Source organism: Staurois parvus, unplaced genomic scaffold, assembly GCF_062004578.1.
Source record: "Staurois parvus isolate SC_StPar_1 unplaced genomic scaffold, SC_StPar_1.0 ptg001095l, whole genome shotgun sequence".
In the NCBI taxonomy this organism is placed as follows: domain Eukaryota; kingdom Metazoa; phylum Chordata; class Amphibia; order Anura; family Ranidae; genus Staurois; species Staurois parvus.
Genome location: NW_028318891.1, coordinates 162,658 through 177,259, shown reverse-complemented (window position 1 = coordinate 177,259; position 14,602 = coordinate 162,658). Strand labels below are relative to the sequence as shown.

Here is a 14,602-nt window from a genome sequence, read left to right as displayed (position 1 = left end):
TCCGTTTTTGGATCGTTGCCACGTGCTAATGCAAGCCCCCGACCGCGCGCCCGTCATACAATTGCACGCCGATTCAGGAGACTTGTTAAATAGTCTGGCTGGGGAGGCTTCAAAGATCATCAACCTCCCAAAGTACCAGGAAAAGCGGCTTTTGTTGTTTTCTTCTACCACCATTTTGTTCTGGAAATACAACACTAAAAAGACTTTTTTTCTGTGCAGCACAGAATTTATTTCATCTGAGAAGATTGCACAGAATACACTCAGGAGAAATTGCAGGAAGAAAAAAAAAATGTAAACTTTGTGCAGATGTAAAGTGCCAATATTGTAAGTGGAAGGCCTGGCATTATATAAGAGAGATATAACTTCATACATAATGTATACAATGTGCAGATATCATCCGAGAGCTCCTCTGTGTGCATACAATCCAAACCCACAGACATTAGAGTGTAAGCTCCTCTGGTGCACAGACTGATCTACAGTTAATGTTTCAGTGTTCTCTGTACAGCACCACGGAATATGTCAGAGCTATATAAATCTATAATAATATTGTGTGACTGCGGGGGGGACATTAGAGTGTAAGCTCCTCTGGTGCAGAGACTGATGTTACTGGTTCAGTGTTCTCTGTACAACACTGCAGTATATGTCAGAGCTATAAATATGTATAACAGTACAAATGTATGAATCTTTATAACTGAAATGGAAATAGTAGCACATAGGTTTCCATTATGGTGTGTTGTGGTGATATAAAGAAGGAATGTGCATCTGCCTTTTGCCTCTTGTGCAGGGATGTAATCTTGTTGCAGATTTTAGATCTGTTGATAGTGCAGATAGGTATATAAGTTGGTTAAAGTGGTTGGAAACCTCAGGCATGAAATATGAACAAAGCATATCCCGTTATAATGTGTACTTGTCTCAGTTAAGAGCACTAAGTGTCCTTTCTGTCTCCTGCTTCCTTCCTCTGCTGTCAGCATGAGTCACTTCTGACAACTTTTCCTGACGCCAAGAGCAAAATGGTGACAGGGGAGGGAGCTCCAGCAGATTGACAGCCTTAGCTCTGTTCCTGTGTGCTGGGGGGGGGTCTCTTCCCTCCAATCAGCTTTCAGAGCTCCTCTTACTACAGTGCCTAATTTCAGCTCTCCGCCCCCTTTTTCTGAACTCGCAGACAAGCTTTACAAATTCAGCACTTTGAAAGGATGTAGAGAAGAGAAGACTGCAGATAGACAGGTACAACTTATGTAGGGGGATTTGTTTCATCTCTGCGTATCACCTGAGGCCAGTCACCTCGCTGGGTTTACAATCACTTTAATAAATGTGATGAATTTACCGTACAGTGGTCTTGTGTTTTCTGCCTCATTCACATTACAGAAAATAGCACAGAACTGCTGAATTGGACTTACTATGATTTATCTCTGTTTTCAGGTCTGCGGAAGCCCTGCGTAGCTCTATAGAAAAGGCCGACACTACAGGAAATGCATTGGGTATTGCACTGAGGGCTGCAGAAGACGGTGTCACCAGCCATGTTAATGGTGAACAACTGGCCAACCCACGGGGGAAGGATGAGGACAGTTCTAATTGCTAGTAAGGACAATAAACGTCGGAAATTCTGTCTACTTCCTCCTTGTCCACCTCAGGAAGGTGACATCACCCCTTTCACCTGGTGCCTGAACCGTGCGACGCCTGGGGCCTGTCACCGCACATGCACAATGTACAGCACACCTACCTGCACTGCACCTTTTGACACCCGGCACCGACTTTTCTCTGGTATCGGCTGTGTGTCTGGAAGCACCAAGTGTGGTGATTTGATTTGTTGTGACGACTTGTCGCCATCACATTGGCCTCATCTCAGTTTCTGGGTCTGTGTTCATTATACCCATGGGCAGATTCACAAATACTCTGCTAGATCTGACGTAATATTAATGGAGGCTCAATATTGTCCGGCTGAACAGGTTAGTCCAATCTGCCACCAATCCTGAGTGATGTGAGGGAATTTTCCATTGGGCCCCAGAGAAGTTACTAAAGCGGTAGACATATTATCAGGTGGGGAGGAGTGAATGGATGGCATGCAGAATTTCCCAGAATGCAATGCACAATAGCCAATAAGATCCTTCTGTCACCTGGCTGGGTCAGTCTTCTATATCTGGATTGCTGATGGTCACTATTAGTATTTCTGTCCGATCTGACATTTGTGAATTTGGCTCATTAGTCGCTCTCTGAATCTTTATTGATGAAAGTAAAGGGCTGAAATGTCATTTTACACGGGAGACCCTTTTTTCTGGTGAATGGCGTCTCTCATCATGTGTCATGGGGTTGAGGGGTCAGTTACCCTAATCACATCATGTCATTCTGCTGAGTGAGTGGCACCGGAGGGTTCCATAGATGGGACAGATATTCAGGATTTTTCTGTGTGTCATTTACTGCATTCTCTACATGAAAATGTTAATGTTCCTTTCTATTTATGTGATGAAATATGGAGACAGCCTGCAACACACTGCTGTGAGATCTGAAAAATTGGACGATCCCCTGCAATGGCAGCCAAATATGGCATTTACCCAGAAACCTCTTCTGCTCCCAGAGAGGGATTTTTGCATATAAGGATATATTTACTTTCCACTATACATTGTGCTGCATTATTCTGCTGTATATTGCACTGCATGGATCTCATATAATGTACACTACATGATTGTGCTGTGCAGCAACGGACCACTTAGCCCCATGCTGCATAACTGCACTACATAGGTCCGTAATGCCCCTCACTATATCATCCCCTATAGTCCTGTATTTAGTTGCATTGCATGGTTAGTTAGTATACACTGTGATGGATAAAACATAAGACTGCAGAGCTGCATTGGGAAATGCTGAACACATCTCTATCATTCACACTACATGAGTCCAACATACAGGTAACCCAATTACACATCTCCACACTACATGAGTCCAACATACAGGTAACCCAATTACACATCTCCACACTACATGAGTCCAACATACAGGTAACCCAATTCCACATCTCCACACTACATGAGTCCAACATACAGGTAACCCAATTACACATCTCCACACTACATGAGTCCAACATACAGGTAACCCAATTACACATCTCCACACTACATGAGTCCAACATACAGGTAACCCAATTACACATCTCCACACTAAATGAGTCCAACATACAGGTAACCCAATTACACATCTCCACACTAAATGAGTCCAACATACAGGTAACCCAATTCCACATCTCCACACTACATGAGTCCAACATACAGGTAACCCAATTACACATCTCCACACTACATGAGTCCAACATACAGGTAACCCAATTACACATCTCCACACTAAATGAGTCCAACATACAGGTAACCCAATTACACATCTCCACACTAAATGAGTCCAACATACAGGTAACCCAATTACACATCTCCACACTAAATGAGTCCAACATACAGGTAACCCAATTACACATCTCCACACTAAATGAGTCCAACATACAGGTAACCCAATTACACATCTCCACACTAAATGAGTCCAACATACAGGTAACCCAATTCCACATCTCCACACTACATGAGTCCAACATACAGGTAACCCAATTACACATCTCCACACTACATGAGTCCAACATACAGGTAACCCAATTACACATCTCCACACTACATGAGTCCAACATACAGGTAACCCAATTCCACATCTCCACACTACATGAGTCCAACATACAGGTAACCCAATTCCACATCTCCACACTACATGAGTCCAACATACAGGTAACCCAATTACACATCTCCACGTTACATGAGTCCAACATACAGGTAACCCAATTACACATCTCCACGTTGCATGAGTCCAACATACAGGTAACCCAATTACACATCTCCAGACTACATGAGTCCAACATACAGGTAACCCAATTACACATCTCCACACTACATGAGTCCAACATACAGGTAACCCAATTACACATCTCCACGTTACATGAGTCCAACATACAGGTAACCCAATTACACATCTCCACGTTACATGAGTCCAACATACAGGTAACCCAATTACACATCTCCACGTTACATGAGTCCAACATACAGGTAACCCAATTACACATCTCCATACTACATGAGTCCAACATACAGGTAACCCAATTACACATCTCCACACTACATGAGTCCAACATACAGGTAACCCAATTACACATCTCCACACTACATGAGTCCAACATACAGGTAACCCAATTACACATCTCCACACTACATGAGTCCAACATACAGGTAACCCAATTACACATCTCCACACTACATGAGTCCAACATACAGGTAACCCAATTACACATCTCCACACTACATGAGTCCAACATAGAGGGAATCCGATACTTCATCTTCCACACTACTTAATTCTGACATACAGGGAATCCGATATTTTAGCAGTTTCAGATCTTTTCTCCATCATCCATTGAGGGACACAGGTATTTAGAAACAGTTGGGTTATACTGTGACCACAGGAGGTTGGGACACCTGCAAACAGAAAAGCTATAAACCAGCCCCTGTATAACTTGTCCTCTACTGAGTATGCCTTAGTTTTTTGCTAGTGTCCTATAGGATTTGGACATCATTTCTCCAGCTCTGCTGAAACAAAATTCTAACTATTTTTTGCCAGCCTCAACCTGAACATTTTTATTCTGTGACTGTAGGTAAGATCTGTACATTGCTGCTTGAGGTGGTCTCTTTGTAGCTTTGGACATTTGGGGCTAGCCTGGAACGTGCGCGTCGGGCATTGGACTCCTGCATTGTGACATTTCCAGGAGCTAGGTGTAGTTAATAAATTACATAGCGCTTTGCAGGCCTAGAGCTGACACTGTCTCTGAAAACTCACTTAGGGCTTGTTGAGATGTGCGGCAGCATTCTTGTCGCTCTATGACCACCCATCTAAACAAGAACATACAGCCCCTTGTTGCTATTAGCTGCCAAATCCAACCTATTTAAATAAATGGAGTTGCACTGCAAAGGAGTGCAATACATGTTGTTGAGACAAGGTCGCATTTTAAGGGTTAAAAGAGGCGGTGAGGAGGTGTGCTCACTGCCTATCAAACACCCTCTGAAAAGCAATTCACCTCAGATGGAGAGGTGATGCATGCAAGAACAAGCCCTAAATCAGTAAGACCAGTTAGTCTGAACCACCAGGAACATTTGCATTGTTAGCCAACTTTTGTTAATGTTCAATCCCTCAGGTTAAATCTTTTCATGGTAAAACCCGGCAGTGGCAGGCACTGACGTAATCAACCAGATGAAGTATTACGTGTGCACTCCCTTTTCTGCTATTTAACCTAGAGGAAACACTTTCCCACTGCTGCTCCTGCAGTTGATGCACCAAATTGGGTCTCCAGTTTCCAGTCCTGTTCCACTACCCGTCTATAGTGATTTGGTCCTCTCTGGCCGCCTGAAACCCTCAGCCAGCTACCAGAGTTTGTGATTACTTGTGGCTGTACATCACATTGTGCCTTGTTGCTTAGCTCTACGCATTGCAAACTGTCTTCCTAAAGACATACAGAGGGCATTTCTATTGCCATGGATGACCCCAGGTTTACCCGGTAATTATGGTATTCCTCTATGCGGAATGGAAATGGCCTAAAGGGTCCTGGGCCCCACCTAAAAGTGTGGTGGAGCATTTCCCCTTTAGGAATTTGTAAACAGGTGATCTGTGGCCAGTGATCCACATTAACAGTAAAACCACCAGAAGGGTTCATGGTTTGCTCACCTTTCGGAACTTCACCGACAGACAATTGAGCTTGCTCCTTAGATCCTAGTTTGAATTAACTGATTTGGCCCTCCATGTGTTTGTGGGGACTTTGATCTATCTGGATAGAACAAATGTCTGGAGCCCTGTGCTTTAGTTGTGACAGCATGTAACGAGTCTCAAAACTTGTGTTTCGCATTGGACTGATGTCTGTCTTCCTGCATGCATGGGATGTTGATGAACCATCCACGGAACATCTGCTTTTACCTACCCTTTGAGGTAGTCCTCTTTATCAGACCTGCCCTTGACACTATCATTATCAATGTCAAGGGTGGCCAGACTATACTCCTGCATCAACACAGGATATCTGTGGAAGGGTCTGAGGAATCTCATCCTTTTCCTTTTGTAGGGCTGAAAGCCAGAGTTGTCTGCTCACCCCTCTGACCAGTCTTCTGCTTGAAGATGCACCACCAACTTCTACAAGTGGGTGGGCTGTGTGTACATCTGGACTTACCTACAGGTAGTTTACGTCCGTTGCATTTTGGTGTTCATGACACCCCTTTTAGCCTTTTAAGTAACTTTTTGTGTGTGGCATCCTTTTTTTCAGCTGCCTGTTATTATCCCCTTGTGCTATTGCAGTTGGCATTGTGTCTTCCCAGGTCACCTCAGGTTTCCCAGTTCCTGGGACTCACGATGCCTGTTCAGGAGGGAACTTGGCTTTTGGGGTTGCATCTCATCTTGAATTTCTCTCCCCACTTCAGGAGAATTTTGAAACCTTGGATGCTTTTGTGCTTACCACAACTGTTGGTACCTCCTTACTTTTTAAGTTAGCTACTGCTCCATTTCCTAACAAGATCTGAGCCCTGAGTGTCCTTTGGAGGCACCTGCTATTTTGCATTACATTGATCTTTTCTTCCATCTTAGTTATTTTTCTTGGCATCTTCATTGTGGATTGCTTAGATGATCCCTTTGGAAAGGGTTAGTTTGCTTGACCCTTTGCCTTCAAAATTCTTCGGAAGGGCCCAACACTCGTAGGCCTCCACCAGATGTGGCCTAATATGTATCTAGTGCTGTTTTTGTAGCTGTTTCTCGCCAACAGGTGAAGTTGTTCAGCTTAAATCCTCATTATGAAAACCTGTGGATCTGTGCACCTTATCTCCTCTTGTCAGGGGTTGGTAGGGTACTGAGGAAACATCCTCTTGTCGTGATATCTACTTTCCTTGTTGACTTCTGGACCATGGAGAGACTCTGTTTATAGGGATGCCCCTTTCCCCAGGGCCTCAGTCTGGTTTCCTGACCCATTTGGTTCCTGTTTCTTTGAGGGATCCCATTGCAAGTCAGTCACTTGGCCTAGACATTTTGGACATCACTTGGGTGTTGTAAGACCATTATCCCTAGGAAGGTGTCAGAGTCCTCCCTGTGTATTGACATGAAACCTGCTCTCTATGTGAGAAGACGTGTACTGCACTCAACCGCATGGTCCACCCTAGAGATGCATTGCTATTTGCTTGTCATCAACGGGTAGCCCCTTCTGCATGATAGGAAGTTACTATTGTTTGAGGGCCCTGTGATCCTATGAATTGGCAGCTGACCACACACACACTGAAAATCCTGCTGCAGGTACTCCCTATTGGGATAGAGTGCCTCCTGTGCCTTCATGGGACCTGATCTTTGAGGGCTGGGTTTTTCCATTGTTTGAGCTGCAGCCTCCTGTGAAGGTTTCTCCTGATCCCTTCCTTGGTTCTGACCCTTCTCAGGCAAACATTTTTTAGCTTTTTGGATAAGGTTCCTGCCTCTTGTTCCATGCCTATGGATGCTTCATTGGACCTGGGCAGGTCAAAGGTCTCTTAGAACCATGATCTTTTTGAGCTAGACATGTCTTGCACGTTTTCTCTGTCAGGTCCCAGATATACTTCAATGGTTTTTATTGGACAGGTGTTCATCCTCCTACTCTTCTGAAGAATAGGTTCTCCAGTATGGGGTCACAGTATGCTTTTATACCTGCCTATCTTTGTAAGGGTGCCTCCTCAGAACCTCCTTCTCTGGCTGGGTTGATGTCCCTGGGTTATTTCCCTCCTCCTAGTATTTTCCTTCCGTTTTCTAGAATTGGGAGTGTAAGGTTTTGTCCTTTTGTTGGTTATCGGCTAGTCTCTTTTTGGAGACCTGTTTTGTCCACAGCTCCCTCAGGGGGCCTATACTGCAGGGGCTGGCGCAGTGCTCTTTTTGCTGAACGTATTATGTAATTGGTCTGTTCATCTTTGTCAGGCAGTTGCCTTATTCCACGTGTTTTTGTTAGCATATCCTGGTTATATGGGCTCAGTGTCCCTTAAAGTGGATATTTTCTCCTGGTTGGGGACATCTTCTGGTCTGAGCACCATGGTAATTCCCTGTAGCCATCTGTAATCAATGGCATACACCCTTGCTTGGCAGGGGACTATATCTTCATCTGTGCCTCTCAATGACAATGGAAAAGGGAAGATTTTGTTGAGGTACACAGGGCTCTGCCTCTCTGTAGTTTTTATTGGCCCTGTGTACTGCTTGCTCATGAAACTGAAGCATGAAGAGGAGGGGTTATATGGGGGCTGGCTTACAACATCAGCATTATAACCCTGACAGTTTCTGATTTCCTGTGAGACTCGGTGGACTCGATAAAGTAGATTTTACTTTAAATACAAAAATAGTATTTAATATCAGCAGCTGATCAGTTTTTGTTGCTGATGTAAAAACAAAACTTTGGTTATAGGTTGTAATGATATATGTACACAGAGCAACCATGTCACGTAATATTGTGTCAGTTGGGATTGCACTTTACTGTTCCCCTTCTGGTGGCTCAGATATACAATGATTCATACAAACTCTGGCTTATTTTGTGATGAATCAGTCTTGATGCTGATTGCATTGTCTGATATATGCAAAGAGCCCATAATGATCTCTATGTAGAACATAGAAAATAAGGGAAAACATTAACATTGAATCAAAACTTTCCTTTATACAATTTCAGAGAAACATTCTCACCGTTCAGTGTGAAAATCCCCTGTATGGCCTTGATCTGCTTCAGTCATGCAGTCCGCCGAACCCTTTGACGTTACATAGCAGTGTCGGCTGGTTGTATTGTTTGTGGTCGGGGATGGCGCTGCAGTGTACAGGGATCGGATTATATAGGTCAGGAAACTATTCTTTCCCTTTACTAATCTTCACCATTCTACAGAAGTCCAAACACAAACCTCTCCATGGCTGCATTGTACTCCGTAGCAGATCTGCCCGGGCCAAGTGCTGGATCTGTGTCACAAACTGGCAATTCTTCATAAAATTGTGGAATTTTGAGAATTTAGTTACAAATCAGTAACCTGTTGGATTAAATTTTTTCCCCGTCACATCGCAATAGCAGTACTGGCCTTTATAAACATCTGGCTCGGTCTAGTTTATAGTCATTTCCTGCAGGGAGCTCAGCCCGTCCTACATCCCTGTAAATAACGGATGCGCTGTGAATCCACTGGTCTGATGCAGTACGCCACATCCTGCGCCGCGTGCGCCATCCCAGCAGGGTGATTGCAGGCCACATGTTTCACTCTATACACTGGATTATTGTGTGTTTGTATCATTACCGATGTGTGACCAATAACTGCGCTGTCCCATGACAAGTGCGCTCCCAGCATTCCTCTTTCCACAGCATTCAGTGGGTGTGAAATTGTTGATTGTATAGCGATGATGATTTTGTGGATGATGCTACATCAGTTCCATTCACACAGATTGGTGCTTGTGATTTGATGATTAAAGTCAGAATGACCAATCTGCTTTGGCTCTCATTCTTTGCAGTCTGAGTTGTATGTATCATTAAAGAGCTGTGCAAAATGCAGTCTACAGGCTTGGAGTGCAGATGGATTCTGCAGAGGGGCCCGCTGTGAACCTGACTGTGTCTGATTTGGGCGGGTGGGGAATCTGATGCCAGCCAATGATGTCATTTCCTTTGTGTGGAAGTTTAATATGTTCCCACACTGTTCTACCAGCAGTGGGACTGTCAGTGCCATGTCTGTGTGCTGGTGTGTCGTCATTGGTCTGTGTGCTGGTGTGTTGTCATGTGTCTGTGGGCTGGTGTGTTGTCATGTGTCTGTGTGTTGTCATGTGTCTGTGGGCTGGTGTGTTGTCATGTGTCTGTGTGCTGGTGTGTTGTCATGTGTCTGTGTGCTGGTGTGTCGTCATTGGTCTGTGTGCTGGTGTGTTGTCATGTGTCTGTGGGCTGGTGTGTTGTCATGTGTCTGTGTGCTGGTGTGTTGTCATGTGTCTGTGTGCTGGTGTGTCGTCATTGGTCTGTGTGCTGGTGTGTTGTCATGTGTCTGTGTGTTGTAATGTGTCTGTGGGCTGGTGTGTTGTCATGTGTCTGTGTGTTGTAATGTGTCTGTGGGCTGGTGTGTTGTCATGTGTCTGTGTGTTGTCATGTGTCTGTGGGCTGGTGTGTTGTCATGTGTCTGTGTGGCAGTATGTTGCGTCCCTTGGGTGTGCCGCTGTATTGTGCTTCATGTGTTCCCTGTGTAGTTCTGTGTTGCAGTGTTTCATGTCATGATGTAAATGTTTGAGGTTTGTATTTGGTACACTGGAAGAGGAGATCCACCCATTTCTGTTACATAAAACCTTGAAGTTCCCGGAGTTTTGTGTCATCCCCATCCTACAGCTCCCATCTCCATCCTCCCAGATAGCATGTTTCTATGCAGAGGAAGCAATCGTCTCTGTGCGAGGAAAGTCACGGCTGAAAGAACAAGGGCTCCATTTAATGCAAATTTTGAAGAGGCAGAAACAAGCCCAGGCAATCCTACGAGTGGGGGACCCCTTTAATGGCAAGTATTTCTAGTGAAGTGGTGGTTTGTTGCACACAGGTAGGTGACTGTGGTAAGTACTCATTTGTATTTATATCAACCAATGGATTGTGAATTATATATTGTATGCTGCAGAGCACAGGCTGTCCACGGGGAACTGGGGGAAGATGTGCTCAGGGGGGCCCTCACACACTGAGGAGACCAATATATTCACGGAGTAGAATATGTAAGTCAGTTACTGAGGGGACATTTACTACAGGGAGATAAATATTTATTTCAGGGGGAAATATATGCAAGGGTTTCAAAATCCCGATTCGGGGGGGGGGGGGGGGGTTGGGGTGATACTCAGGCACAAAGACACCAGTGAAGAAAAGATATACCAGTGCAGGGATGCACACAATTGTCCAGTATTTGCTATCTATCATAAGTTGTATAAATCTTACAGAAATGGTAGTTGAGGAGTGGAGCTGGAAATAGAGGTATGGGGCCCACCAGCAGGGTCTGTATGAGAGGGGCATGCTGTAAAAACAAACCTTTAATATATTGCAGCTTACTATTCCTTAGATATGATGGTTGCATTCAGGTTTGTTTTTTAGGCTTTTATGTCCTTTATTTTTACCTTGAGTCTTATTTTCCAGCTTCCTTTAACAGACCAAGCTGTCCAGCAAAGAAGGCAATTAGAGGATTGAGCCAAGCCATCTACCACTGACAGGGGTTCTTACAATGGTCAGCTTTTATTCATTTATTTAAAACTTTTATCCCAAAAAGCTGCTTAAGAAGTGTTACCTGGAGTTGATCTTTAATTTGTTAGGTCAAGCTAAATCTGCCTGTGCATCCAACACCACCACCCTCTCTACAGACTGACAATGCTGCTGCCCAAAGGAGTGGAACTACCCTAAGAGGGGAAGTGTGTTACTGGCCAGATCAAAAATAAAGGGAAAAAAGCCTGCAAAAGAACACAAATGCAGACACAATTAAGGATTGGTAAACTGTAATATATTACAAATGGGTTTAGATAAAGTTTTAGGAAACCCCACTGTGTATATTAGGGATGTTATTAATCATTTGCAGTTAAAAAAAAAAATCTGGCCACTGATATATTATCACTGCTCTGGAGGTACAGACCCCTGGAGGCCCGCTATCCAATCAGATTGTTTCCTTTCACATTTTAGTAGCGTTTATTGATGCAGTGAGGCCAGGATGTTTTGTGCTGCATCTTCCTGTGTGGTTGGCATTGAGACAGAATTCATTTTTCATTTTCATTGTTTATACTGTATGATCCTGGCATGGGCCCTAGCGCTGTATGGCACAGACAGTGATACTCTGGGGGTGGTGGGTAGATACTGGAGGTCAGGGTGTCATGTTGATGGCCTGGTATCCTCTGAGGTCTGAGATTCACTCCAGATGATGGGGAAGTCAAATGCAGAGCATGAGTCTGGAAAGGGAGAAAGAAATACCAACAATATATAACCAGAAAATAATTCCTCTTCAATTATTACCAATACAATTAATGTGCATCCTCCTCCAGATTCTCTCTGGTGGAAATGATGGATTGTGCCATCTTTTAGGGTGGAGTTTAGCCTGGTTTCACAGGCTTGAAAAGAGTCTGGGGCGATTTTGTTTAGTGATTCAGGTGCGATTCCAATGCGAATTGTGAACTGTATGGCATTGGAAATCGCACCTGAACTGGGCTGAAAATGGCACAGGACTCTTTTACAAATCGCACTACAGCCGGCACGCACATATATAACTGGCTCCATAGAAAAGGCTTTTGGTTTACTTGTCATGAGAATCAGATGCGTTTCAAAAACGCATCCAATTCGCAAATACGGTTCTGTTCAAAATAATAGCAGTGTGTTTAAAAAAGCGAGTAAAGCTCCAAATCCTTATAATAGCTTTTATTTCTATACACACAAATGCATTGGGAACACTACAAGATTTATTCCAAATCAAAACATGAAGAAAAATGTTTCAAATTTGTTATTACTTTACAGAAAGTGAAGAAAAAGGAATATTAGGCTGTTCAAAAAATAGCAGTGTCTGCATTATTCTTTACAAACTCAAACCCTAACTGTATAAACTGAAAATGTAGCTTTTCTGTGAATCACTGAACTAATATTTGGTTGTAGTCGCACTGTTTCTGAGAACTGCTTCACATCTGTGTTGCATGGAGTCAACCAACTTCTGGCCCCTGTGAACAGGTATTCCAGCCCAGGATGATTGGACTACATTCCACAATTCCTCTGCATTTCTTGGTTTTACCTCAGAAACTGCACCCCACAAGTTTTCTATTGGATTAGGGTCCGGGGATTGGGCTGGCCACTCCATAACTTTAATCTTGTTGGTCTGGAAACAAGATGCTGTTCCCTTACTGGTGTGTTTGGGGTCGTTGTCTTGTTGAAACACCCAATTAAAGGGTATTTCCTCTTTGGTATAAGGCAACATAACCTCTTCAAGTATTCTGATGTATTCAAACTGATCCATGATCCCTGGTATGCGATAAATAGGTCCAACACCGTAGTATGAGAAACATCCCCATATCATGATGCTTGCACCACCATGCTTCACTGTCTTCAGTGTACTGTGGCTTGAATTCAGTTTTTGGGGCCGTCTGACAAGCTGTCTCCGGCCACTAGACCCAAAAAGAACAATCTTGCTTTCATCAGTCCACAAAATGTTGCGCCATTTCTCTTTAGGCCAGTCAGTGTGCTCTTTGGCAAATTGTAACCTCTTCAGCACGTCATTTATTTCAACAATACTGTGAGGGCTTTGTGCCGATAGCTTGGCTGCACATAGGCGTCTTCTAATTGTTCCAGTACTCACAGGGAACTTTACACCTTCATTGATCACGCTGGAGCTGATCATTTGCCATTTTGCCTATTCTTCGATCCAATTGACCATTTTTCTTCCACGTCTTTCTAGTTTTGGTTGCCGTTTTAAGCATTTGCGATCATTTTAGCTGAGCAGCCTATCATTTTCTGTACTTCTTTCTATGTTTTCCCCTCTCCAATCAACTTTTTAATCAAAGTACGCTGTTCTTCTGAACAATGTCTGGAACAACCCATTTTACCCAGATTTTCAGATGTACATGCTGGTCACCGTGCATTTCTAACATTTGCTGATTGCCACCTGTTTTTTCACAGAATGAATGACCTCACTAATTGAACTCCACACTGCTATTATTTTGAACATGTCCATTTCAATTAATGATTCAATTACACAGAATCAGCAGCATACATGTCATGTCTTTTGGTTTTCTATTACACCTACTAGTAAATTAGTTTCCATGTAGAAATATAATTTATATCAAACAGTGATTGATCAGGTTACTGATGTTGGACTGCTATTATTTTGAACACATCTGTATGCCAACTGGGTCTTAGTAGAATTTTTGTTGGGAAAAAAACACAGCAACACACAGAAGGATGTAAACAAACCTGACAGTGGAAGTATTTAGTCCCATGTATGTCATAAAATATGAGGACTGAAGCGGGGGAGGACAGCTGTAGGCCCTGGGTGACGTGCTACAAGGCAAGCTGTGACATTCAGGTAGTGGCTGTTGTGTAGACACAATCAGACTCTATTTGCTGACCGTCTCCCGCTGATTGTACTGTGTGCAGAGGGCATGGAGAATGGGGCTCATTATTACCCAGCATCCCGCTCTGCGCCAGCTCCTCCTCTATGGCCAGTAGACGGTTATACTTGGCTGTCCTCTCTCCTCGGAGCAGACCTCCCAACTTGATGAACTGTGCACCGATCGCCACGGCCTGCAGAGAAGAGAATGACATTAGAAGGGACCATGTACACTTCTATACATCTCTACAGCCTATGTCTACCACACAATCAGAACAGAGAGCAGTGTTCACCTGTGTACATCTCTGCAGCCTGTGTCTACCACACAACCAGAACAGAGAGCAGTGTTCACCTCTGTACATCTCTGCAGCCTGTGTCTACCACACAACCCGAACAGAGAGCAGTGTACACCTCTGCAGCCTGTGTCTACCACACAACCCGAACAGAGATCAGTGTTCACCTGTGTACACCTCTGCAGCCTGTGTCTACCACACAACCCGAACAGA

General features: G+C 43.9%; 2 protein-coding genes across 7 annotated transcripts in view; one reads left to right on the top strand and one right to left on the bottom strand.

Moving 5' to 3' along the window:
* Positions 1-9,502, top strand: part of SHTN1 (shootin 1) — a 146,115-nt gene extending 136,613 nt beyond the window's left edge. For 4 of the 5 annotated variants that reach the window (XM_089658791.1, XM_089658789.1, XM_089658790.1 and 1 more), the window contains one exon: positions 1,420-9,502. In XM_089658791.1, coding sequence (XP_089514917.1) covers positions 1,420-1,579 — 160 coding nt within the window. In that variant the 3' untranslated portion in view covers positions 1,580-9,502. The remainder of the gene's footprint in view (positions 1-1,419) is intronic. The other variant, XR_016307678.1, reaches the window with a different exon arrangement.
* A 1,736-nt stretch (positions 9,503-11,238) lies between these two features.
* The window catches only part of ENO4 (enolase 4), a 57,443-nt gene continuing 54,079 nt past the window's right edge, over positions 11,239-14,602 (bottom strand). For both annotated transcript variants that reach the window (XM_089658793.1, XM_089658792.1), the window contains exons 12-13: positions 14,173-14,290; positions 11,239-11,958 (exon numbers count right to left, since the gene is read on the bottom strand). In XM_089658793.1, the coding sequence (XP_089514919.1) occupies positions 11,882-11,958; positions 14,173-14,290 (195 nt within the window). In that variant the 3' untranslated portion in view covers positions 11,239-11,881. The remainder of the gene's footprint in view (positions 11,959-14,172; positions 14,291-14,602) is intronic.